This window comes from Physeter macrocephalus, unplaced genomic scaffold (genome assembly GCF_002837175.3).
Source record: "Physeter macrocephalus isolate SW-GA unplaced genomic scaffold, ASM283717v5 random_78, whole genome shotgun sequence".
Lineage (NCBI taxonomy): Eukaryota > Metazoa > Chordata > Mammalia > Artiodactyla > Physeteridae > Physeter > Physeter macrocephalus.
In genome coordinates, this window is record NW_021145364.1 from 35,406 (window position 1) to 61,615 (window position 26,210).

The 26,210-nt window shown below is 52.4% G+C and overlaps 2 protein-coding genes across 5 annotated transcripts in view; one reads left to right on the top strand and one right to left on the bottom strand.

Moving 5' to 3' along the window:
• NOS2 (nitric oxide synthase 2) overlaps positions 1 to 4,736 on the top strand; it is a 38,177-nt gene extending 33,441 nt beyond the window's left edge. Inside the window, exon 26 of the mRNA XM_028483827.1 lies at positions 4,673 to 4,736. Within this exon, the coding sequence (XP_028339628.1) occupies positions 4,673 to 4,687 (15 nt within the window). The 3' untranslated portion in view covers positions 4,688 to 4,736. The remainder of the gene's footprint in view (positions 1 to 4,672) is intronic.
• On the bottom strand, positions 339 to 18,387 carry LOC102990268 (galectin-9). Of its 4 annotated transcripts, XM_007109210.3 has the most exons (11): positions 18,299 to 18,387; positions 12,019 to 12,110; positions 8,921 to 9,122; positions 7,977 to 8,087; positions 6,387 to 6,482; positions 4,719 to 4,754; positions 4,123 to 4,173; positions 3,429 to 3,470; positions 2,873 to 2,961; positions 2,613 to 2,775; positions 339 to 807 (listed from the first exon to the last, which is right to left on the bottom strand). In XM_007109210.3, exons 1-11 carry the CDS (start codon positions 18,335 to 18,337, stop codon positions 661 to 663), a joined length of 1,068 nt encoding a protein of 355 aa, XP_007109272.2. In that variant the 5' UTR covers positions 18,338 to 18,387; the 3' UTR covers positions 339 to 660. The 4 variants fall into 4 exon arrangements, with proteins under 4 accessions (XP_007109272.2, XP_007109274.2, XP_028339630.1 ...); XM_007109212.3 differs by lacking the exon at positions 6,387 to 6,482; XM_028483829.1 differs by lacking the exon at positions 3,429 to 3,470.
• Positions 18,388 to 26,210: the final 7,823 nt, after the last annotated feature.

Here is a 26,210-nt window from a genome sequence, read left to right on the forward strand (position 1 = left end):
ACACAAACAGGCCTGTCTTCCGAGTCGGCTTCTCGGGAGCCCAGCCCAGCCCTTGGCCATCTCAGAAGCATGGGGCCATTTCCTGGGTTCACCTCCATCACCAAACTTCCTGCGTCAGCGATGCCGGTCCAAGAGGCCTGAACTTTCTCCCACACCCCTGTGGGGTTTGTGGAGGACCCGCCGGGAGCAGGCCTGGATGTCAGGAACCACCCGCTGATCAAAGTGAGCCCGTGCTCTCTCCTCCCTCTTCCGTCAGCCTGGACTTCCCCGATTCCAGAGGCTCCAGAAGGTCTCCAAACTCAGTTAACAAACCACGACCATCCCAGGCACACGTGCCGACAAGGATTGTTCTTTCTTTCTTTATTCGAAGGACACTGGGAAAGGGGAGAGCCCCCTGCTGAGAAGGCTCCTGTCCGTTGGTGGGGACCAGTGGGGTGTCATCAGGGTAGCTTTCCGGGAGGAGGAGAGGTTAAAGATTGGAGGAAGGGCAGGGGCCGAGGATACCGCCTCCTGCGTGGAGTGACAGCTGGCGGCTTGGGACGAGGTGGGCTTGGCCAGAAGAAGAGCCAGCCAAGGACGTGGTCTCTCCAGCAAAGCCCCAGATCCGGGGCAGGTGGGGGTGATGGGCAGAGCCAGACGGCAGCCCAGGGCAGGGCTGGCCTATGTCTGCACGTGGGACAGCTGGATGTCGCCCCCCACCTCCAGGCTGTTGATGGCGGGCAGGTTCTTCAGGCGGTGGTAGTATTCACACAGGTGCTGCCCATTCACAGCCAACTTGAGGCAGGAGCCTTCACACATGATCCACACCTGGACGAGAGGCCCCGGCATTTGTACCCCGCCTGGACTGTCCTCAAAGCCGAAGGCAGCCTCACGTCTCCCTCCCTCCTTCCCACCTTCCCCAAACATTAGTTAAGCAAGACCCACACCTGCATTCGAGCCACACCGAAGGATTCACTCTTCCCCGAACACGCCTCATGCTCCCCTTCCCTGTGCTTTTACATATTCTGTTCCTCCCCCCAGAACGCCCGTCCCCCTGTGCTCCCGGCTCTACACACCTTGTGCGCGTGGATCACTGCTACTCCCCCTTCAGGACTCACCCTCCTGCAGCCAGCCTTCCCGGCCTTTCCCTGCCTGCTGAGCCCCTCCTAGCTGAGTCAGGAGCCCCCCCTCAGGCTGTGTCCCCCACCCCTATCCTCACCCTCTAGCTGGACCCTGAGCCTCTAGGGACACAAATGCTGGCCTGTGTCATCCATGCCCCTAGGACCCGGCACACAGGAGTGCTCGGTGCCTGCACTCCTGCTGCGGCAGCCTCCTGACTTGTCTCTTCCACCCCGACATTCTCCCAGAGGCAGTGGCAGCACAGCTGTTAAAATACCATCGTCCCCATCACATAGCTAACACCAGCAGCAGAGTCACTGCGCACCGGGCACTGTCCTAAGTGTGTCACAAACTCGATTTCATTTCCTTCTTCCATCTCTGTGAGATCAAGATTACTAGCAGTCCCATATTTTAGATAAGGGAACTGAGGCACAGAGCTGTTAAGTCACTTGCTCAAGGTCACACAGCTATCAAAGTATATTGCTCTCTGGCTTGAAACACACCAATGCCCTGGGCTAAAATCCACAATCCATGACCCACAAGGCCCTACATCGGTCATTTTCAACCCTGGGTGAGGAGTATTAGGGCATATTTAAAAATACAGGTGTCCAGGCTCACCCTCTCGTGGGCCTGGGGTGGGACCAGGCATTGCTTTTTCTTTTTCAAGCTCTCAGGTGATCTGAGTACGTAGTCAGGGTCGAGAACCCGGCTCTGTGTCATCCGGCCTCCAGCAGAGCCACCCACCACCTCCCCATCCGCGCTCTCCCAGAAGCCCCGGGCCTCCTGCTTCCTAGACAGGCCACGACCGTGACCCTCTGCCTCGGCGATAATATCAGCTCCCTCTCCTGCCCCTTAGATTTTCTGCAAGGTGGGATCCTCCTACCACTGAGGTCCCGCCTGCACTGGGGCCTCCTCCAAGGTCTGCCCCCACCTAAGGAAGCATGGCCCCTGCCCAGGGCTCACTTATTTCTTATTCTACTCTGCCCTCCGCATAGTACCCGTTGCTATTCTGCAGCGATCTGTCCATACATTTGTTTCCTTGTTCCTCCCTGACCTTGACTGTAAACTCCATGGGGGCAGGACCTGGAGGTCCTGGAGGACAATTTCCTAATTGTCCCCCCAGTACCTGGGGTACTTGCTGCTCAAAGTGGGCCTGGATGAAATAGCTGATAAATGACTGTTGAATGAATGAGTGAGTGAGTGAATGAATGACACCTCATTCTTGAGTTCGATTTGGCACTGATTGCCTGTGTGACCTTAGCAAGTAACCTGCACATGTGAGTTAGTCTCCTCACCTGTAACAGCAGGTAGTACCTGCCACCTGCCTTCTGTGGGACAGTGACAGTAAAATGATAATAAGCAGTAATTTGGTGAACACTTTCCCTTCTTCTGGGCCCAGTCCTCACTCCAGAGGCTTTAGCTCCTGTCTCGATCAAGGTGCCCCCAGATGACCTCCGCCCGCTGCTCCACCTGCCCCTGAGAGCCCCTCCCAGCTCGGGGCTGCAGCATCTCACCGAGAAGCTCTGGCCTCGGAAGAAGGGCATCTGTCGGGGCAGGCTTCGCTCCTCAGACCCCCAGCAGCTGTTGATTTGCGTGTTGCGGACCACGGCATTCTCGTCGAAGCGGGGGTTCAGGTGGAAGGCGATGTCTCTCCCGGAGCACAGGTTGATGTAGAACCTGGGGATGGGCCGCTCCCATGGACTCTCTGCCCCGAGCCGGGGGAATGTCCAGAATGTCCTTGGGGTGTCTCTTCTCCCCAGGAGCCCTGGCTTACCTCTGAGCACTGGGCAGGACGGTACCCGACACCGTGATGCTCTTGGAGGGGTACAGCCCACCGGGGATAGAGGTGAAGAAAGGTATCGGCTGTGGGGAGGAGGGGGCAGGTCAGACAGCAGCAGCCAGAGCAGCCGCCGCTGCAAGAGAAACTTCATGTCAACTTCTGTGCACTTGGACTGTCAGTCGACAATTTAACTGTGCCTGTATCTTCAAGGAAGAACTCCATGGTATCTTTACTTGGCTCAGTAAATGGCAAAGGAAAACTTCCCAGCATTCCTCAAATTACTGGGCATTTACTATCATGAAAAGAGCTTTGGTTGGACGCAAACGATGCTTGGGCTGAGAAGGGAAGACCGTATAATATGCTCATGGTGAAGGGATGATTTTCAAGGTGAAAGCGCCTTTCCTAAGTCTTCTAAGTTACCTGGAAGTTTCCAGAACTTCAGTTTACTAAGGGACTGCTTTTCATTTTGTAAGCTGCCCTCTCCTCTCCCCCTACCCCAACCCTGCACAACACAAACCAGACCTCCACCCCTCCCAGAGAAACCACTTACGTAGGTTGGGTTGGGATATGCCATGGGTGGGATCATGGGATTCTGTTGAAAAGAGATCTGGAAATTCAGTACGGGAGTGCACGCACACGCACACGCACACACACACACACACACACGCCCTCGCACGTTCTAGAGGGGATGCTCCAATGGGAGACTGAGGTCGTGAGGCTTCAGGCCTTGGATTCTCCCAGTCACCTTCCTTCCCATGTCAGCCTTGGCAGGACTCCTGCCGTGTCCCTGGATCCCATCATGGTCACCTGCCCTTCAACCCCTCCAAGGGCAGCCCCACTGACTCCAGGCCCCCCATGTGCTTTGCACTGGCAGGAGGAGGAGGAGAAGCAGCCTAAGCCTGTGATCAGCAGTGACATCCTGGGGGCTTGTCCTCAGGATGGAGGGTCTCATATCCAGATACTGGGACCACTGCACTCCCCTCTCAGGGACAGAAGGACCAGTTTTCCGGTTGGTCCCTAGGGGACCTATTTCTTGGGTCGTTGGGTAAATCCAGCCTGATCCAGAATCTCTACTGTCCCAAGGAGAGTTTTACGTGTGTTTCTCCTAAGCAGAGGGCCCAGCCCCAAATGTCCCCATCTTCCTTGCTAAACTGCTTTCTTCCTGACTCTGGGCCTAGAGAATTCACTCCTTGGGAAAGGGGCGCGTGGTGGGGCTGTGAGCTGACCAGAGCGTTCAGACTTACAGGGAACATCTGTCCAGGGGTGCTCTGCACGGTGTGGATGATGGTCTGAGTCTGGAAGAAAGAAGCCCCATTATAACCGGCTCTCACCGGTGTGAAGACTGCCACCTGCCACCAGAGGGCACCACTTAACACACTCCTCTTAGGTGAGGTCATCTTGAGCTTGTAACCAGCCCCATCAACCTGACCAGACGCCCCAAAATTGGCAGGTAGAGGTGTTTCTTCTCTGGAGAAGAAACATGGCTGCATTTGTGGCCTGCATCTTTCTTCTCAGGGGAATCTCTCTAGCACAGCCTCGCTTTGCAGAAGGAAGAAGTGAACGTGGGGCCTTGGTGTCCTGTGGCTGCCCGCAGAGTGGCAGGGCCTTGAGCAAACCAGCGGCCACTGGGGCTCTTTCCCAATTCATCAGGGCCAGCCACCCCTCCCCGCACCCCAAACACCCTCCCACCATCACCCCAGCCGGGCAGATGGCCCAAGGGTCTGGCCTTGGCGGCCCTTCCCTCCAATGGGAGAGGCTCCATGCTTGGCTCCGGCTCCTCCTTTTAACCCACAGGAAAAGCCAAAGTGAAGAGATTCCGAAGACAGAGCAAGACACTTACAATGGGAGCCGAGCTGGCCGGCCAGATCCCTGGAGGCTGAAGGGGATGAGAAACCAAAATGGTGATTAACACTGGTGACACATGAGAGTAACATGGCGGCAGAAGCTGTGGTAAGAAATGCCTCCCCACACGCGGCCTCCCTCCTGAGCCTTCTGGGCGCCCAGATTCTCACCCAGCATGCCAGGTACACTGTGGTTATGCAGCGGGGTTGGGGAGGGGTTGGGGTGGAGGAAGGGGAACATTCCCATTGGCTCCTTCAGAAGGAGAGGAGGGTGTGTCTGACGCAGACCATTTCGCTTCCCTTAGCTCCCGGAGGCAAAGCCATTACTCCTGGTGCCACAGTTCACCCATAAGGTGAAAACTTACATCGGCTGAAGGCCTGCTGTGTGCCAGGCTCTGGCTTCAAGACTTTACAATGAGGGAGGCATCCTTGCCTCCTTTTTCGCCGGTGAGGCAACTAGTCTCAGAAAGATTAGGCAACTTGCCCAAGCTCACCCAGGTCACAAGAGAGAAAATCCAAATGGTACCCAGTTCTGCTGATTGTATCCACCACACCCTGTCCTCCCCAGGCCAGGGCCAAAGTCGGGCTGCCCTGCAAGGCTCCTTGCCGCTCCACCAGTCCTGTGTCCGCATGGCAGAAGGCAGGTGCCCCAGCTGCACCGTGCTGGGCCCGGGAAGGCTGGGTAGAGAGACAGCCCTCCTCCCAGTCCCCACTGCTCGAGTGGCCACAGAAAGGGCCAGGCCCTGCTCCCCTTCCTGTCCGGGACCCTGCCTTCACCCGGCAGACTGTTCCTCTTGCAAACCTATTCCACATTCATCTGAGTCCCTACGGCATGCCGGGCACCGTGCAAAATGCTAGGGATACACAAATGAACCACCTACAATCCCAGCCCACAGAGGGCCTGCTGGGTGTAGGGAAGGAGGGAGGAGAGTGATGAGGAGACACACATAAACACAGTTATAGCAGGACGTGGCGACTGGCATAACACAGAGATGTACAAAGTCTGTGGTGACTCAGGAGGGCATCCAGTGATCTGCTCCAGGGACGATGCTCCAGAGGAGTGACACTTAAGCAGAGATGTGACGGGCCATTCGGGATTGGCTGGGAGTGGGTGGCAAAGGATGCTTTCAGCACTGGGACAGCACGTGCAGAAAGCACGGTGGCCTGAGAGAGCCCCAGGTGAGCAGTGGAGGCTGCGTGAGCTTCCTGGGTGAGGGATGAGGCCGGGAGGGAGGCTGGGGCAAGACTGGGGAGGATTCTGCAGGTCCTGCTATCTGGACTTTATCTAGAGAGACTTGGGGCCTTTAGGACTTTAAAGCAGGGGGAGGACGTGATCAGATTTGTGCATAGGAAGGTCACTGTGGTGGGTGAGTGGGGCGTGGGGAACTAGGCCGTGGTCGGGCTGTTGAGGGGGCAGATGGCCTGGACCAAGGCAGTGGCTTTGGGAAGAGAGGTACTGGTGCCCTGGAGAGATAAGGAGAGGAAGGAAGAGCCAAGGACAACTCCCAGGTCCCCAGCTCTGGGTCCGGGGGTGTGGATGGAGGCAGGGAAACTTTGGGCATGACAGGGCCTGGAGACCCTGGCTGGCCTGCTGGCTGGACCAGCGTCTCAGATGCTCTGTCCTTCCTGCTGACAGCTCAGCCTCCCCAGGCCTCCACTGAACTCACTTTCGGTTTGCGCCCCTTGGGCTTGGCTGGGAAACAGGCAGCCTGGGAGAACTGCACCGTGGAGAAGGCGGGCTGGATGAGAGCTCCGCCGGTGTTCTGTTAAAACAAAAGGTGCCATGGGGTGAAGAGAAGCATTAACGGAGCCAAGGAAGAGGGGAAAAGCAGGGGCCAGGCAAGAGGGAGACAGACCGGCAAAAGCAGGGGGAGCGGGGGTGTCCAGGACCGGCTGAGGGAAGGTTAGACCCCAGGCAGCGACAGCAGGCTGGCTGTCTCTCTCTCCACCTCCGTCTCTCTCTCCTCTCTCCCCAGTCCCACAGGGGGAGTTAGGGAGGGAATCAATATGAGAGATGAGGACCAAAGAGAAAGGGCCTCATATTTGTCAAGGGGCTGCCGTGTGCCTTCCCAACTCAGGGTACGCACTCAAATACCAAAGTGGTGCCGACAGCTCCCAGCCAGCGGCCTGAGGCCCTGCAGAATGTGGGCTCAGCATACCCCAATCTTGCCAGCTTTCACAAAAAGCCAGAAATCCAGATTACCATGTGCTATCGCCTGACCTTTTTTTTTTTTTTTAAACTGGTGAAATGCACATAAAATTGACCATCTTAACTATTTTTAAGTGTACAGTTCAGTGGCATTAAGTCAACTCCCATAGGCTGGGCAACCATCACCACCATCCAGCTCCAGAACTTTTTCACCTTGCAAAACTTCTGCTGAGGGACTTCCCTGGTGGCACAGTGGTTAAGAATCCGCCTGCCAATGCAGGGGACAGGTGTTCAAGCCCTGGTCCAGGAAGATCCCACATGCCGCGGAGCAACTAAGCCCGTGCGCCACAACTACTGAGCCTGCACTCTGGAGCCCGCGAGCCACAACTACTGAAGCCCACATTCCACAACTACTGAAGCCCGCATGCCTAGAGCCCATGCTGTAGAGCCCCGCTCAACGCAATTAGAGAAGGCCCACGTGCAGCAACAAAGACCCAACGCAGCCATAAATAAATAAATAAATAAATAAATAAAATAAAACAAAGCAAACAAAACAAAAAACTTCTGCTGACCTTTTAGATTCTGGTAACACATTCAAAAATTTTAAAGCACAGAGAGGGTCAAGTAGACCCAAGTGTGGCCCATGCAGGCTATTCTGTGACCTCTGATGTGTATCGCCTCGTTGAACTCACACAAGGACCTATGGGGTGGCAGAGACCTTGCTCCTTCCACAGGTGAGGAAACTGAGGCTGGGAGAGGCGAAGTCACTTGTCTAAGATCCCCCAGCCGATGAGAATGGCAGAGCTGGAGATTTGAGCTGGATTCAGTTTGATTCCCAAGCCTCGGGTCTTTCTAGAACCACACGGCCTCCTAACCAGGGTGGGAATGACAGAGATGAGTGGCCTAGGAGCCCGGGAGACTGAAGCAGGTGTCCCAGACAGAGACAGCGACACGAGAAGGACAGGACGGGGGAGCCAGAGGTGTGTCCCCAGAGCCACCTGAAAAGGAGACTGGCTGGCACTTTTGGACCCACGCAGCAGGGCCTGGGCACAATGGACCGGGCCCTGCACCCAGCCCCTGGGGGCGGGTGCCGGGTGGACAGTCTGACCTGAAAGCTGATGTAGGACAGCTGCACGGCGCCCGTGACGCAGATGGTGTCGACGCGGTGGAAGGGCACGCGGTGTGCATACTGCATGAAGAGGTTCCCGTTCACCATCACCTGCCGAGATGAGTGCATGTTCCGGGAGGGGGTCCCTGGCCAGGTGGGAACTCGCCTAAGCTTCTGGGACCCCTGCTTCTAGAAGTTTAGACCTGTGTCTAGTTTTCACATCCATCCCCCTTTGGTCGGGGACATCAGCCTTCAGAGCGGAGCCAGTTACAGGAACATGCTTGTGATCCGAAGTGCATCCAAACACAATCCCTAAGTGGCTCTGGTTGTTGGCTTTTTAGTTCTTATGGTTGTTTATTTATTGCAGTAGGTTTGTCTTTCTAACCTTACGTCACCTGGGGTGTTACTGAAGTATGCATACAAATGTTCATGGGGAGCAGAGGAGAGGTGACGTCAGGTTGCATGTTGAGGGGTTGGGAACATCCATGTTCACACAGACAGGCACAGACACAGATGTACTCACCCCCCCTCCTGTCTCCCCAAGCCCAGAGACACTGCTCGCAAAAGCAGTTTGCAATGCCCTGCAAAACTAAGCCATTAATAACACCTGGATAAAGGCTGCAACAATGTAACAAAAACAAACGTTACCAGGGACCTGGAGTGGAAGAAGGGCAAGAGGAAAGGAAATAATTTGGACTTTAAAGACCCAGGAGGCCAAAAAGCACCATGGTGGCTTATCTAGTGCTTATTTCCGTAGTAAAAGAAGCAACAGGTGCACATGTAGATGCAGGTGAAGGTGTGTAAGGAGACTGCATCCTTACAAGGAAATGGTCCTCTTCTCTGTACAAAGGTGTTGCTCATGTGACTGTTTAAATGCTATTCACCGCTCCTGATCAGGCTGGGGGACAGGCAGCCGAAGGGAAGAGAGGAGAGTTCCTGCTCACCTTGAACTCTGAGCTCTGTACCAGGAAGCAGAGCTCAAAGGAACACCCCCTCTGGAAGGGCATTTGCATCTTCCTTTCCTCAGGCCCCCAGCTTCCTTTCTGCTTCGTGTTGCAGACCACATACCCGCCTTCTTCAAACCGAGGGTTGAAGTGGAAGGCAATGTCATTGTCATTGTAGCTGGTCTGAAAGTTCACAGCAAACCTAGGCCAAGGGAAATCAGACAGTGCTCTTGGTATCCTGGTTTACTGTCAAGGGTGGGAACAACAGGGTCTCACGCCTTTGACTGACATCCATCTGGGATCCTGCCTACAACCTGCGTGGCTGGTTTGTACCCATCCTTAGTTGTTGCCGTCTTTTTTGCTCACCTGATTTGCACTTAGTATGTTTTTGTGCAGTTACCACGTTTTGCCCTTACAGTGTGATTTTCTAAAAATAAGTAGAAAATGGGTAAAGAAATTTGTATCCAAGATGGAAATCGAGAAATGTGCCTCGGAGTGAGAGCCTTTTGCACCAAGTGGTCGCTCTTTGGAGGCCAGCCCACGTCTGCTCAGTTGAGAGAGAAGAGGACAAATGGAAAGTGTCACGTCCCACGTGACGTTGATGGGACGCCTACAGAGATGGTGTCTAAAGGGGAGGCATAGAATAAACACTAGCTCTCCGGGCGTGGGGACCTCAGTGTGCGCGTCTGTCCCCCTGTAGAGGTTGGCGTGTGTCCACCTGACCTGAGTGAGGTCAGCAGGCCTGGACCCAGACCCCAGCTCTGCACTGTTTTGTTTTTTTTTTGTTTTTTTTTTTTTTGCAGTACGCGGGCCTCTCACTGTTGTGGCCTCTCCCGTTGCGGAGCGCAGGCTCCGGACGCGCAGGCCCAGCGGCCATGGCTCACGGGCCCAGCCGCTCCGCGGCACGTGGGATCCTCCCGGACCGGGGCACGAACCCGTGTCCCCTGCATCGGCAGGCGGACTCTCAACCAGTGCGCCACCAGGGAAGCCCCTGTTTGTCATTTGCAATGACCCCGCACCTCACTACCCTCAAGCTGCCTCACCCGGGAAAGGGGGTGACTGCCTTCCTTCGAGGATGATTAACAAGGTGGCCAGGGGAAGCCCCCAAGCAAAAGCAACTCTTTGTTCCCATCTCTCCTCGGAGGAAGCCCCTCACCATCTCAACTTCCTTTGGGTACAGCCTTGACTCTAATGTGAGAACTGAAACAAAAGAATCTTCCGAGGGACCTGGCTCACAAAGTGGGCGCAATAAATGTTTGTTCTGCCTCTTCCCAGACGGAGCTCACTCGTGTCCCCAAACCAAGTTCCAGTCTGAGGTTCTGAGGGTCTCCAGCGAGGAGTCTGTCTCTAACCGCCTTCCCTGAACTCAGCACCAGTGTGGTTTGCAGCCTGCCTCTCGGGGTCACTTTGGTCTCCCCAGCAAACACACAGCAGTCAGAGAGCACACCTCGCTCCCACGTCATGCCCCACAGAGCCAGGCACTGCCCTGCACCCCAGGGTGGCCCTCGATGGACAGAGCCCCTACCTGCAGAGCCCCTCCACTTTTTTTTGGCCACACAGCTTGCAGGATCTTAGTTTCCCAACCAGGGATCAAGCCTGTGCCCCCTGCAGTGGAAGTGTGGAGTTCTGACCACTGGACGGCCAGGGAAGTCCCCAGAGCCCGTTCTCTTTCTCGGTTACGGGGGGTGTGTTCTGGATGCCATCCTCAACACCGGAGCGCTCTGTGAACCGTCAGCAGTGGGGCCTGCGGGAAACTGGCGTGTCCCTGAGCCCAGCCGCCCTCCCTCTGGAGTACCAAAGGGAAAGGAAGCTCCAAGTGACTCTGGAATGAGAAAATCTAAGTCCCTATTCCTCTTAAAGTGGAGAATAGTGTTTCTGAAATATCTCTGGGTGCAGTTTTCTCTTTGCGGTCCTCCAGCTTCATTCCTGTGTTCCTTTGAAAATTCCTGCCCCAAGGAAGGGAGAGAGCAAAAGCTCCCATCGAAGGGGGACCCTCGGAGGTAGGGAGAGATTCTATGAGACAGGATGGGAGTAGAAAGCCCTCCTGCGCTGGGAGAAAGGGTAGGCAGAGGAAGGGGGAGAGAGAAAGCAATGGAAGTTCAGAGTCGAGGTCTGGGACTCCCATGCTGACAGAGTTTTGGGGGATCTGGGTGCCTCACTTCCCTCCAAGTCCCCTGGGGGCACTCAGGGCTCTCAGAGTCCCATGGTCAGTGTGGCCGTGTCCACCTGGAGGGGAAGCAATGGCAGAGGAAGTCATCTAGAATCTGATGCAGGGGTAGGGCTGGGCCTGGGAGGGGCCTGAAGGGATCCAGAAGGTCCTCAGGCCCCATGCAAAGTGGTGAGAGGAAAAGTAGGGGCAGAAGCCAGCTGAGATTGGGACAGAGAGGCTTCTGAGAGAGGGCCACGTGTCCAGAGGGGCCTCCGTGGGCACTGTGGACCTCAGGGCGCAGCCCACGTGGACCCCACCGAAACTGGGCACGGGTCCCAGGCCTCCGAGCCACCCGGACCTCAGCAGAGGTCAGCCGGGGCTGCGTGAGCATCCGAGGACCCTCCTGCCTCTGAGAATATGTACAAGCTCTTCTCTTGCGAAGCCCCCTTGGGAGCTAGGAGGAGCGCTGGAAACAGCGCTAAGATATTTAGTTTTTGAATTGCCTTAGCATTTTCCAGAAAAGAGCTTGAAACGGAAAGAGACCAAATTACAACTTTGACGGCAAGTTTAACTATTTCCACGTTAGACCAAGTGAGGGTTCCGAAGTAGGTGAGGGCAGCTATAGGAAATGAAGGAAGGTGATGTTTTTGCAACCCTGGGTCATAGCATACAGTGTTCAGTCCTAGAACTTCTGCCTCTGGGCTGGCCTGCTTCCCTCCTTAGACTGGGAGCTCCCATTATCCCCTCCCCCGTCTTTGGGGAGTCTGGTTAATGGTGCCCTGGGTGCTAATGGCAGATGGCAGGAGTGCGTGCATTGTTGGCAGGGGCCGGGCCCTTCTCATCCCCCGAGCCAGGTGCGGGCAGCTCGGAGGATGCTGGGTGGACCAATTTGAGCTGAGAGCGCCCTGGTTCGCTCAGGGGCAAGGCTGAGAGAAACAATTCCAGGTACCTGTTTCCGTTGGAATATATAACGGTCCCACTGATGGTGATCTGAAGTCCGTCCTGGAGACCCCCTTGGATTATCCCAGTAAAGGGGACGGCCTGCGGGAAGAGACAGTGGTCAGTGGGCCGGCCTGCTTCTCTCCATCCCCTTCAGCACTTGCTGGGGGCTGGCCTGGGTGTCGGGCACTGGGCTAGGGGCCAGGTGCAGCTGTGAACAGGACAGATTGAGGCTCTGCCCCACGGACCTTCCAGGCCTGCAGCAAGGAAGTCACACAGACGTTCTGAGGTTGTGAGAAGGAGATCTCTCTGGCTCTGAGAGGGTGTGACAGGGACAATGTGACAGCTGCCAAGAGGAAGAAGTGGCATGTACACAGCCCTGAGATGGGAAGGAACCAGGGGAGTGAGGAGGGGGCTGCTGGACCCCAGGCCAGGTTCCTAGCAAAGTCCCCTGGCTGGGGACTCAGGGGGCCCCAGGGACCAAAGAGACCCACCAACCTGTTCTCGAGGATAAATCTTCTGCTCACCTGAGCAGGCCAAGAAGAAGGCATCCTCCCCTCTCCTGCCCATCCCACCCCGAGAACAGTGGTGACCATGACCTTTGCCCTCCACCGCCTCAGAAAGTGCCTCTTCCCAGGTGCTCTCTGCAACCATGGGGCAGCCCCCTCTTCTATTCCTGTTCCTGGGCTCCCATTCCTTCCCCCAGGCCCTTGGCATCCTCCAAAGTCCTAAGGTGACATCTCCACCCCTCCTCCATCACTTTGTCACATTCTCTTTCCTGAGCCTCTTTAAAGGATCCATGGTTACGGTGAGGGATGCCTCATTTTAGAGCCAGGCATACTCCAGATTTAAATCCTAATTTGGCTCCTTGTTACCTTAGCGGCCTTGGGAAGTTTATTTAACTTCTCTTTGCCTCAATTTCCTCATCTGTGAAATAGAGATAAATCCCACCTTCTGAGTGAGATTGATGATTGAGTGACAAAAAGTCTGTGGAAGAGACTGGTACATAGTAGGTTATCTCTCTACTGCCCCTCTGCTTCCTTCCACCTTGGTCTCTCTAATCAAAATTCCTAAATTGCTTATGTCTCAACTTTCAAAGCTTCCTTCCTGAATGCCTTTTATCTAATGTGGTTCTACAAACTGCCTTAAACACAGTTCTATCTCCTAGTCAATTTTCACATTTTTCAAGTTGTTCAAGTCTTTTTTACCTGCTCCTTTAAGTCAATTCCTTACAAAAATTAAATGTGTGGGAAGAGATATGGGTACATATGTATAAGTATAACTGATTCACTTTGTTATAAAGCAGAAACTAACACACCATTGTAAAGTAATTATACTCCAATAAAGATGTTAAAAAAAAATTAAATGTGTACAGGAGCCAGGCAGGTGACGTGTATAGGTGAGCTGGCCAGGTAGGGTACAATGGGGAGTGGTAGGGACTGAGGCAAAGTAGACATCATCTTCCCTATCTAAAGAGGCAGTGTCCACTCAGCTGTACACAGTGATTACCATCCAGGTCCAGTGTCGGCAGAGCTTCCAAGTCTTTAGGAGAAGACCAAAATCTGGAATTGTTTTTCTGTAAAACTTTCTAATTTCTGGGGGAAAAGTCCCTTAAAAAGGATTGTAGAAGAGTTCCTTTGTTATAGAGACATATAATGAAATATTTGCAATGAAATGATATATCTAGATTTGCTTCAAAATAATCCAGGAGTGGAAAGGGAAGTAGGGTTGGGTAGAGATGAAGCAAGATAGGTCATGAGTTGAAACTGAATGACGGGTATGTGTTGTTTATGATACTATTCTCTCTAAATTTTAAATTTTTCTTTAGCAAAGAGTTAAAATAAACACTCTGCAGGCAAACAAAAAACACCCACCAACCCAATTCAGTCCTAGCCTACGTCCTTGAGTCGTACAACCACTCAGAATCCAGAGAAACCCCTCCTAACTCATGTGCGCAGCTCGCCCTGGGAGATAACCTGTAACACCAGGATCCCATTCAGACAGACTCTCTGCTCTCCATGGACCTTTGGGAAAGGTGTCTTTTGTGGCACCTCAGGTTAGGTCTGAACTCTGCCATTAAATACTTTGGTGACCTTAAGCAAATCATGGCTTCTCTACATCTCTGAGTTCTTTCTGTTGTCTCTGTCCATGCCAGTGATTTTGAAGAAGTAGAATCAGCCTGACACAGTTACAGACCAGCATACCGTACTTCCTGGAAAAAGAATCCCCTCATTTGTTTGTTGAAGCCTGAAATTCTCTTAAAAGTCTTTCACACCATCATGACAGACAGGGCTTAAAATGCATACTCCTGGCAAGTATGGGCCCTGCCCTTAAGCATATTCACACTAAGGTATAAAGAACTGAAAGCAGAGTGTGCTGGGATGGGGTCATCAGGGCACAGAGGAAGGCAGAATGGAGGAAGCCATGTGTGGATAATGGGGGCGGGCAGTACAGGTTAATCTTAAGGAAGGATTTCCCCAAAAAAAAGCTTTGTGAGATTTTGTTGTCTTAAATGGTGCCCTCAAATTCTGAAACACAAGATTACTTCAAATTGAGTATAATCCTAAAGGCAAGATTATTCACTGCCACATTATAATTGCAAAACATTGGAAAGAGTCCAAAAGTCCACCCAGAAGAAAATGGTGAAATTAATTATGGTATGTCCATACAATGGATTCTATGGAGCCTTAACACAAAGAGAAGAGAAGAAGGGGACTCTTTGAGAGCTGATACGGAATGATGCCACGGGTATTATTTTAAAAATGGGTTGGGGAGGCTATATACATATATTTACTTACCATGAATAAAACATTTCTGAAAGGATTCAAAGAAACTGCTAACATTGGTTGACTCCAAGGAGGGTATGGTAGACTGAATGATTACCACCCTCCCCTCTGCCCCACCAAAAATGTCTACATTCTAATCCCTGGAAGTTGTGAATGTGTTGCTTTACACGGCAAGATCTTGAGATGTAGAGGTTATCCTGGATTATCCAGGTGGGCCCGGTGTAGTCACAGGGTCCTCAAAGAAGGAGGCAGAAGAGGAGAGTTGGTAGTAGGAGATGTGACAACAGAAGCAAGAAGCTGCTGGCTTTAAAGGAGGAGGAAGGGGCCACAAGCCAACGCAAGCAGGCAGCCTCTGGAAGCTGGAAAAGGCAAGGAAACGTTCTCGGACTTCCCTGGTGGCGCAGTGGTTAAGAATCCGCCTGCCAATGCAGGGGACATGGGTTCCATCCCTGGTCTGGGAAGATCCCACATGCTACGGAGCAACTAAGCCCGTGCGCCGCAACCACTGAGCCCACATGCCACAACTACTGAAGCCTGCGTGCTCTAGGGCCCGTGCTCCACAACAAGAGAAGCCACCGCAATGAGAAGCCCGTGCACCGAGAAGCCCATGCACCGCAACGAAGAGTAGCCCCCCGGCTCGCAGCAACTAGAGAAAGCCCACGCGCAGCAACAAAGACCCAATGCAGCCCAAAAAATTAAAAATAAATTAAAAATAAAATGGAACAACCACTAAAAAAAAAAAAAAAAAAAAAACAAAGATGAAAACATTTGAGATTCAACATTTGCAGAAAAGAAAAAAAAAAAAAGGACACATTCTCCCCTGAAGCCTCCAGAAGGAAATAGCCTTGCTGACACTTGGATTTTAGAGTTCTGACCTCCAGAACTGTAAGAGAATAAATTTGTATTGTTTTAAATCTGGCTGGCCAAGGACCCCACCGTGCGTGTGCGTGTGCGTGTTTGTGTGTGACCTTAGCAGGAAACAGCAGCACCTGCTTTTGCTTTGTATGACTTAGGAGGATGGATTTTTATGCTGGATTTATGGTCCCACAGCTTGGGCTCGCCTCCCAGCGCCCTGTGCTGGCAGCTCTGATGTTGAACAAGTCACTTGACCTGCCTGCACCCCAATTCCCTCCCTGGGACAGTGAGACAATAGCATTGCCAGCCTGGCAGTGTGCTTATGAGGATTAGGTGAAAGGCTAAGTGGAAAGCCCTTGGCTGGAAGGCCTTAACAATAGCAGCTGTCTGCATAAGGATGACTTAATCTTTCTGCTGGGTCAGAACTTGCTCTCAGCTCTGGGCTGTGCCAGGAGGCTGAGGATTTTTTCCTCCTCTTCCTATCCAGTCCGGAAAGCAGAGTCAGGCCCTACAGGCCAGAGGGTGGGCAGCCCCCTTCTGGAGGCCCAGTGTCACAGAGGCCACCCAGCCACAGCTGGCACAGGGGGCTCACCCAGAGGGGACAGCTTTTAGCCAAAGGGCACTGCTGCCCTTCTGGTGGCCAACCTTCCCCATCTGTGTTACCTTGTTATCCTCACAACAACCCTGGTCATTATTAGTGCCACATTTACAGATGAGAAAACAGACACAGGAAGGTTGCATAACTTGCCCAAAGCCACACAGCCGGACAGAGATAGAGCCGGGTTTGAACCCCAGCACCCATGCTTTTAACCACCACACGGTCTGGTTCTCACGATGAAGCCCAGAACATCCTCGCTCCTGGCTCACCAAGTGCTCCCCTGGACCAAACAGTGAGTCCTGTCCTGACTGTGACACCAGCTGCCCTCCTGGCCCTCTGGGGGCTGGGCCAGATGAGGCCGGCGGGGCGTGGACGAGGAATTGGGGGGGCTCCAGAGGCAGGTCCTGGAGGCGTGGCCTCCTCAGCAGACAGGCCGGGCAGAGGACCTTCCCACTGCATTTTGGAGGAAGTGAGGTCCCAGGCACTAAGGTCAATGGGTGGCCTGGGAGAGGGTGGCTACGGGTGCCTGTGAGGTCTGCACCCAGCCTCTTTCTGGTCTGGACTTCCAAGGCCCTGTTTTGACTCTCTGCTGCCATAGAAGGAGTTTCCTTCTGATTTGAAATCTTTGGCTTTTGAATCCAAGGATTAACAGGTAAAAACATGTCTCCAGGATAATAAAACGTCAGGGCCTGGAAGGGACTCCGGGTCGCCCATCTGATGGAGCAAGTTACCCAGGTGACACGTTCTGACCCCGAGGCCACAGTGGAGGCACCCACCGGGCGGCCCAGCTTCCTCCAGCCCCACCCTGGGAGCCCTCACGAGATGGACGGAGGGGCACTGGACACTGCCCAGAGCAAACAGGCCACGCCGGGGCCCCTGCAGAGGTGACCTTGGCCTGTTTGCCCGCCAGCAGCTCCCCAGCACCTATTTCCGCCCACCCCCGCTCCCCACGAAGGGCTCCGTCAGCCCACCTGACGGCCTCTTGGGAAGCGGAGGCCGGGAGAGGCTCCTACTGCAGGGCCCGGCCCAGGACACAGTGACCACGGAAACCTCCTGGGCCTGGGCTGCCACCTGCGGGCCCACGTCCTCCCCCAGTGCTCTCTCTGGGGCACCTCCTTCCTCTGGGGCAGGGGGGAAATCAAGACACCTCCCTCCTCGGCCACTTACCATCTGGGGACATTTAGCAAATGGCCTCCACCTCTCTGAGCCTCAGTTTTCCATGTGTGACATGGGGACGATGAGGGTTTAAAAAGGCCGCGGGCTACAGTGGCTCCCCAGAGAAGGCAAAAAGGCACAGAAGGCAGCCTTTTGCGCCCCACAGTGCAGGGGCAGCCCCGCTCCCCGCCTACCTCCTGAGATGGTCCCTCTCAGATACCCTTGACCTGCCCTGCCTTGTTCACTCACCCCTCAGGGAGCAGACACCTCCTTGGGAGGCCTTCCCTGCTGCCCCCAGACTCGTAACAATTCTAAACACTTCCAGAGCGCCCACGGTGCGCCAGACACCATTCAAGCTCTCTCCATTTAATCCTTACCCCAGCCCTGGGCAGTGACTTAAGGATTATCCCCATTATACAGATGCGGAAACGGAGGCTCAGAGCGGTAAAGTAACTTGCTTGAGGTCACCCAGCTAGTAAATGGCTGACCCCAGAGAGGCCATCTTCAAAGTAAATGCCCCTCGCTGCCGTGCTGGGTTGTTAATCTCCCCAGAAGCCCTGTTTACTTCTCCCTTCATGCAAAAATGCCATCACTTTTCTAGTTGTGACTTAGGCCCCTCTTTCCCCCGCTGAGCACCTAGAACAGGAGAGGCACCCAGAGAGAGCTCAGTAGACGTTTGCCAGACGCACAAATGCTGATGCTCAGCCCTTCAGCCCTGAACGGCACCAGGGAGACGGGTGCGGAGCAGAAGTTGTGTCAAGGTTGCCCCAGCTGGCATGTCTGCCCTTGTGGTGTTCTCTTTGGGATGCCACCCCCCTCCACCTGCAAGAGCTGCTTCCTCAGAGCCCCACAGCTGTTTCCCCCTGCCTGAAGCTACCCACAGCCCCAGAACTCACTGGGCTCAGGTAGGGAGGCTGGGCGCCGCCGAAGGCCATCTCTCCACCGTCTCCGTGGCCGCTTCCACTTTGCACACTGACAGGGCAGTCCTCTGCACTGGGGAGGACTTAACAAAGAAATAGAAACCAAAGCAATTTGGCAGTTATTCAATGGGGAGGAGCCAGGATCAAGAGGAAGTGGGTTTAGAGAACGGGAGAAAGGTAGGTTGCCGAGGGAGGAGGGCGGAGGATGATACTTGGGAGAGGGAAGTGGGTGATCCCCACCCAGCGCCCTTTCCCTCCACTCTCCTCCTGCGCTCCACCCGTGACCGAATAGTTCACAGAGGTTCATGTAGGCTCAGAGATCCTGACCACGTTCACACTGCAGCGAGCTACTGGACGACACTGCCCGTGAGCGTGTGGCTGTGTCATGAGTGTCCAGACAAGAACGGCGCTGCCTGTGCACGGGTTGGTGGTGGAGCTGGGAAGGCCTGGTTATACCCATTTTCCAGACAGAGAAACTGAGGCTCAGAGAGTCTTAAGGGTCATGCCCAAGGTCACACAGCTCACTACTGGCATCCTGAGCCATATGAGGCTACTTAGGTTCTCAAAAAGGTATTCTTCCCCTTTAAAATTCTATTCCTCATATAAAAACATAATCGCGTAGGGACTTCCCTGGTGGTCCAGTGGTTAGGACTCTGCTCTTCCACTGCAGGGGGCATGGGTTCGATCCCTGGTCAGGGAATGAAGATCCTGCATGCCACCGGCACGGAAAAAAAAAAAAAAAAAAATCAGGACTTCCCTGGTGGTCCAGTGGGTAAGACTCTATGCTCCCAATGCAGGGGGCCTGGGTTCAATCCCTGGTCAGGGAACTAGATCCTGCATGCATGCCACAACTAAGAGTTCGCACGCTGCAACTAAAAGATCCTGTGTACCGCAACTAAGAAATGGTGCAGCAAATAAATAAATCTTTAAAAAATGATCATAATCATGTAGAAAGAAATGTTTTGCAAATAGAAAACCTCGTAATGGAGTTACCTTATCCTTGTGTATAATGTTGCCCTGGGAGCTTCTGATCCCTCCTCTCTATGAATTTCTCTCTTCTCTTCTCTCCCTTGATTCTGGGCTTTAGAATGGGGAGTGGACATAACAGAACATTCCAAGTGACATGGAGGTGCGGGCAATATATTGAATAAGCTGTCTTTAATTGGCTCCAGCACCTTATGAAAGGAAATGATTGACTGAAACAGAGACTCAGGATCAGCTGGGTTGGGGAGGGGAGCAGGGAGGAAAGACATAGTGACAATAGACTTACCTGAAGTCAAGCAGGTCTTCACCATGTGCTAGAGACAGGGCCCCGCGGTCAAGCCTGGATGAGCAGCTAAGGGTCCTACAAGCACCGCGTGGGTAGCAGGTGCCCCAGGGCCGTGCACGTGTCTGCACCTCTCTCCCTTCTTGTGCTTGCCTGAGTGCCCCAGAATTTGCAGACTGACTTCTTTGAGATGTTCCTATAGACTGAGGCCACATGCCTCCTCCGTCTACCATCCATCCACACTCGATGCCTGGATCAACCAGAATTTGACCAGATTTAAGGGACAGATGGCACAGTTGGAGCAGAAAGGAGGAAAAGGAGGGGAAATTCTTTGCAATCCTCTTTGACACCAGGGACATGGGGACCGTTTCCTCATTAACTGGGATAGGGAGCAACTGGAACTCTCATTCATTGCAGGTGGGAGTGTAAAATACTACAGCGTTGGAGACTTGGTGGATCGTACATAGTAAAGTCAAACATCTATCCCTCCTGTGTCCCAGCTTTTCTGCTCCTAGATATTTACCCAAGAGACGTGAGAATATATGCACGTGTGCACAACAGCTTTACTCATCATAACCCCGCACTGGAAAAAACACAAATGTTCACCAGCAGGAGAAAGGAAAAACGAATGGTGATATGCCTACAATGGACCAGACCTCGGCGATAAAAAGGGACCACAGATACAGGCAAGGTCATCAATGAACCTCACATTTGAGCAGAGGAGCCAGACACAAGTGAGCACAGGCTGGGAGCATTCTGATTACATAAGATCCAACGGCAGGTCAGAATAACGGTGACCCGTGGTGGGCACCAACTGGGAGGGTCCCGAAGGAGTCTTCTGAGTGCTGGAAACATCCTGGATCTTGATCTGGATGGTGGTCACACAGCTGTTTACATGTAAAAACTCATCCAGCAGACTAGGACCTGTGTGTTTACATGAATAAAGTACTGTTTTTTTAAAAAAAAAAAAAAACCCAAGGGACTTCCCTGATGGTCCAGTGGTTAACACTCCCTGCTCCCAATGCAGGGTACCTGGGATCGATCCCTGGTCAGGGAACTAGATCCCACATACTGCAACTAAGAGCCCGCATGCCCCAACTAGAGATCCCGCGTGCCGCAACTAACACCTGCTCGGCCAATTAATTAATTAATTAATTTAAAAATTAGAAAAATAAAAATAACCCCCCCCCAAACTCCCAGAGCCCAGGGAGACGCAGGGACAGCTAGCGTTCCAGCAAACACACACTTTGGCATCGCCACGCGCCTTGGAAGTAAGTCACAGTGAATCCAGCCCAAAGAGGAGAGCCCAGGGCCCTCTACTCCTGCCCTGCAGGGAGAGGCAACAGCCAAACCCTAAGGCCAATGCATTTTCAGACGAATGGAGAGACAGTAGGGAGGTGTCTTCAACACCCAGTGCCTGGCACTGTTGACCTCAGCAGCCTGGCTTCACCGTGCCGTCACCGTGACCCGTTCCAGAGCCTGGCTCTGGTGTTAAGGTCTTAAGTGTCAAAGTCCCAGACACTTGTCTGAGACTCTCTGTTCTCTGAACTGTAGACCATAGGATCTGTTCAAAATGAGTCGGCTACCTCACACTATCAAAAAACCAGAAAATGACAAGCGTTGGTGAGGATGTGGAGAAAGGAGCCCTTTTGCGCTGTTGGTGGGAGAGTAAAATGGTGAGGCTGCGATGGGAAACGTAGCGTACATGCCTGATCCTAAGTGCCTGGCGTTAAGCTTCTGATTGCCAAAGCATCCATTTCAAACACCCATCTTTTTTAAAAATTAATTAACAAATTTATTTATTTATTTATTTTTGGCTGCACTGGTTCTTCGTTGCTGCGTGCAGGCTTTCTCTATTTGTGGCGAGCGGGGGCTACTCTTCGTTGCGGTGTGCGGGCTTCTCATTGCGGTGACTTCTCTTGTGGAGCACGGGCTCTAGGCACGCAGGCTTCAGTAGTTGCGGCACGCAGGCTTCAGTAGTTGTGGCTCGCGGGCTTAGTTGCTCCACGGCATGTGGGATCTTCCCGGACCAGGGATGGAACCCGTGTCCCCTGCACTGGCAGGCGGATTCTTAACCACTGCGCCGCCAGGGTAGCCCTCAAACACCCATCTTGAATGAACACATCACCAGCTGTATGACAGCTTCTAGGTAAGCACCCAGGCTGGCCGCACCCATGAAGCTCCCCTTTGTAGAAAGTCTTGGGGAACCTAGATAACTGTGTGAGTGACCCCACATTTCTCTTCCTGCCCCCTAGTTCCTGCCTAACCACCCCACCCTTGGACCACAATAAAGGTGGACCCCCAGGTCTGCACTATCACCCACTCCTCCCCACTGGCTGATCTCGCTGTGTGGCCCTCGGGCCCTGAGAGTAATAATCCTTGTTTTTTCAAAGCTCCCTGAGAGTTGTTGCCTTGCTGGGTCTTGCAGTCGCAATAAGAAGCAGAAGGGCGTGTGCAACCACAGCATTGGCTCCAGCTGGGGAAAGGCCTGTGGGGCTCCCATGAGAGGTAAAGGCCCACGTGGGTGCCCCAAGGTGTCCCCAAACAGCATCACTACGTCGGCTGAGACCGACACCGTAAAACAGTATGGAGGTTCCTTCAAAAACTAAACATAGAATTACCGTATGATCCAGCAATTCCACTTCTGGGTATATATCCTAAAGAATTGAAAGCAGGGACTTGAAGAGATATTGGTACACCCATGGTCATGGTATTATTTACAATAGCCAAGAGATAGAAGCAACCCAAGTGTCCACTGATGCATGACTAGGTAAACAATATGTGGTCTCTACATACAATGCAATATTATTCAGCCTTAAAGAGGAAGGGAATTCTGACACAGGTTACAACATGGATGTTGAGGAAGGAAGAAATTTTCCTCTACCCTTCTAGGTTCTTTGGGCTGGTCTAAGTTTTTTTTTTTTTTTTTTTTTTTTTGCGGTACGCGGGCCTCCCTCCGTTGTGGCCTCTCCCGTTGCGGAGCACAGGCTCCGGACGCGCAGGCTCAGCGGCCATGGCTCACGGGCCCAGCCGCTCCGCGGCATGTGGGATCTTCCCGGACCGGGGCACGAACCCGCGTCCCCTGCATCGGCAGGCGGACTCTCAACCGCTGCGCCACCAGGGAAGCCCTGGTCTAAGATTTAAATTGACATGAGACAGGCTAACAGGAGAAAAATCTAACAAGAGTTTAACAACACATATACATGGGAGAGACCCAGGAGAACTGACTAACTCGCCATAATGATCAAAGCCCTCACCTTAAATACCACCTTCAGCTAAAGACAGAAGAGGATGTTGAGGGTAATTGTTTGGGAAATAAATGCTTGCTGGGCATAGAGCGGACTCTGATCTCTAAGCCCTGCCGGGTTTCCCTCACCACACCCAGTCCGTGTTCTGCAGATATCACTGGTCACGGCTCTTTTCCTGGAACAGGCCCTTTTTCTGCAAACTTTGTGGCAGCTGAGGGGTGGTAACAAAAGCTTCGCATCTTATGTTTCTTAAAAAGCATCAGCCTAAATGAATCCGCATGCCAAAGTGACACATTTGGGGTGGCAAACATTGCTCCTCAGCACTCTCTAAGCTTCAGGGTTTCCTCATCTGTGAGATGTAGCTGATAAGAGAACTTCTTTTACATGGTTGCTGTGAGCACTGAATGAGCTAAGGCTTGTAAGGCACTGGGTCGATGCCCGCCACACGATGAGCGCTCCATGGATTCCATCTGTGTCCTCGCGTATCTGACCCGCATGTGGTGAGGCCCTGAGAGAATTCAGAGAGGAGGTGGCCCTTGTGCTGGGTTGTGAAGGGTCGGTGGTGTCCCTTCCATGGGTGGCAGGGGTAAGGAATAGAAGAACTTGCAGCCCCATGGAAAGCAGCGCACTCAAAGTCACTGTTTGGTCACACTCCCTCCTTGGGGAAGCCACGTGAGCAAACATTTAGCGCCAGACGTGCAAAGGATCAGTGTCATATCAGCTGATTAACCAAACACACAGCTGCTTTTGCCTTCAGTCTTTGTGTGACTAGCCTGGGACCGGCCTTACTTCCCAATTTCCTTTAAACAAACTGTATGCATTTATTTAAAAAGCAAACTTTATGTTATGATCATAAATGAAAACCATTACCACTTCCATAAATAAAAACTACTGGTGGCCGAAATGGGTGACGGTGGTCATGTGAATTTGGTGGGGGGCACCCTATTCGAAATGTAGCAGTTGACAAATACCCCAAACATCACAAAATCCAGGGAAATAATATTTTTATTAATTAATATCCTGGCACTATAATACTTTCTGACTTTGGGGCCACATACTCTGATATTCTTTGCTTCTTCATGCGATGAAGATTTGACATGTTTTCTACAGAGAATGTAGAAAGGTCATTCTGTCTTTCCAATGACCTGCTCTCCTCCACGTTGGGTCCCAGGCCACGTGGGACAAATTCCTTTGTGACACACCTCAGGCCCTGCCTCTTTGTACTGGACCCAGGTGAGTTGGTACAAGGGGCAAGAGTGTTCCAGAAGCCAGTTCTAAGCTGGGACAGCTGGGAAAAACTGGATTATTCATGGAATAATTTTATTTGCACCTTTGTAGACATTAGATTCTAGTGCTGTTAGCTGTCTTTGAGGTTTTGTCATATACCTGTAAACTGGACTGGGTCCTGAATTCTTCTAGTTTCTTCAAACATCTGCCTAGGACTCAACAAATTAACATTCCCACTGGTCTTCCACCATCTGATTTGGAATCACTAAGAGCAAAGACTGCCCTTAAATCTCCTAGGAAGGGACTGTACCAGGTCCTCCCAGCTATGCAGATGGCAGTCAAGCCCCAGGGACTTGAACCTTGGATATACCTCTCACAACTGAAGAAGACCCACCTAACACCTGGTCCTGTACAAGGGCTGGAGACCTCCAAATCAAACTGATGAGGAAGAGAAGTCGCTGACATTCAGGAAGACTGCTTCTGCCCGAGATGATGGATCAAGACTTCATACTTTAACTAAACATGAAACCCTTTCTCCTTCTTTTCCTTTCCTTTCCTCTGGCATTGACCTGGAAAGATAATGCCCTCATCTGTATCCCCCAAGCCACTGCTAAGGAAGGTAATCTTTCAACTGAACTTATCACCAAAGTTTCCAATCTATCTATAACTATCTAGATCGGATTTGCCTTCACTAAGAGCTTGTCTATGTGCAGTAAAGCCAATCTACTGACACTGGGTTGTGGCGAAAGAAAGTGTTTACTGCAGGGCACCAAGCAAGGAGACCAGGCAGCTGGTGCTTAAAAAACCCAAACTCCCCAATGGCTTTCACGTAAAGGTTTTTAAAGACAGGATAAGGGAGAGGGCTGCAGGGTGTGTGGTCAGCTCGTGGACATCTTCTGATTGGCTGGTGGTGAGGTCATCGGGAGTCAACATCATCAACCTTCTGGGTCCAACCGGTCTGGGCTCTACGTGCTTGTGGGCAGCATACAGTTAACTTCTTCCTGAAACCTCGTGCAGCTTTCAATATCGGCAAAACAGCTCAAAGGATATGGCTCAGAATACTATCTATTAAGCCCTTGAGGAGGAATTAAAGGTCCTTGACGGTGTTTAATGGCTAAACTATTATTATTTTGTCTTGCTTGACTGTTTTCCTTTGTTTCTGCCTTTTCTCCTTTCTCTGATTAAATTTATTCCTTGGAACTTGGGGAAGGCCTAGGAGGCTAAAGTTTTACTACAGACATGGGGTGGTTGCAGCTGTCCCCGGAAGCTCCCATAGGGTCCTTTTCAGTTACAAATGTCTTGAGGATTAAGCAAAAACGTCATGACCTCTGGATACCACACCAAGGGTCAACAAAGCTGTGGGGACTGTAGATCGGTAGCCGAGAGTGATGATAATGTCTTAAATTCTGATTTCATCTCTTGGTTAGGCTGAGAGTTTGCTCAAAAGTGGTGAATAGTTAAAGAGAAAACCACAGGCTCAAAATGGCATCACTTCTGCTAAAGCCCATGATACCAAACCTAGATGTAATACCTGACCTACCTGTAGTTTTGACCTTCCTCAGGAATGGAGTCTTAATCAGCCAGTCTGGAATTTTCTGGTCAGTACCCAGGAGGTAATCTGTCTCCTGGGCCCTCTCCATCCTGGGAGGAGGAAGCAGTCCGCATGAGTGACCCTTGCCCTGCTCCCAAAAGAAGGTGACTGGGTGTGAAACAGTCTTTTCTTAGCTTTTGTTAATAGCTCCCTTGCCCCACACTCCCTCTGCCTATAAAAACCTTCCTTTGGGCTTCCCTGGTGGCGCAGTGGTTGAGAATCCGCCTGCCAATGCAGGGGACACGGGTCAGAGCCCTGGTCTGGGAAGATCCCACATGTCGCGGAGCAACTAGGCCCGTGAGCCACAACTACTGAGCCTGAGCGTCTGGAGCCTTTGCTCCGCAACAGGAGAGGCCGCGACAGTGAGCGGCCCCCGCTTGCGGCAACTAGAGAAAGCCCTCGCACAGAAAGGAAGACCCAACACAGCCAAAAATACATAAATAAATAAAGAAAGCTTTCATTTAAAAAAAAAATACAAAAAACTTCCTTTTATTTATTTATTTTAACAACCCATCGGTTTCTTTCAATTTACAAGAGGATGCTGCCTGATTCATG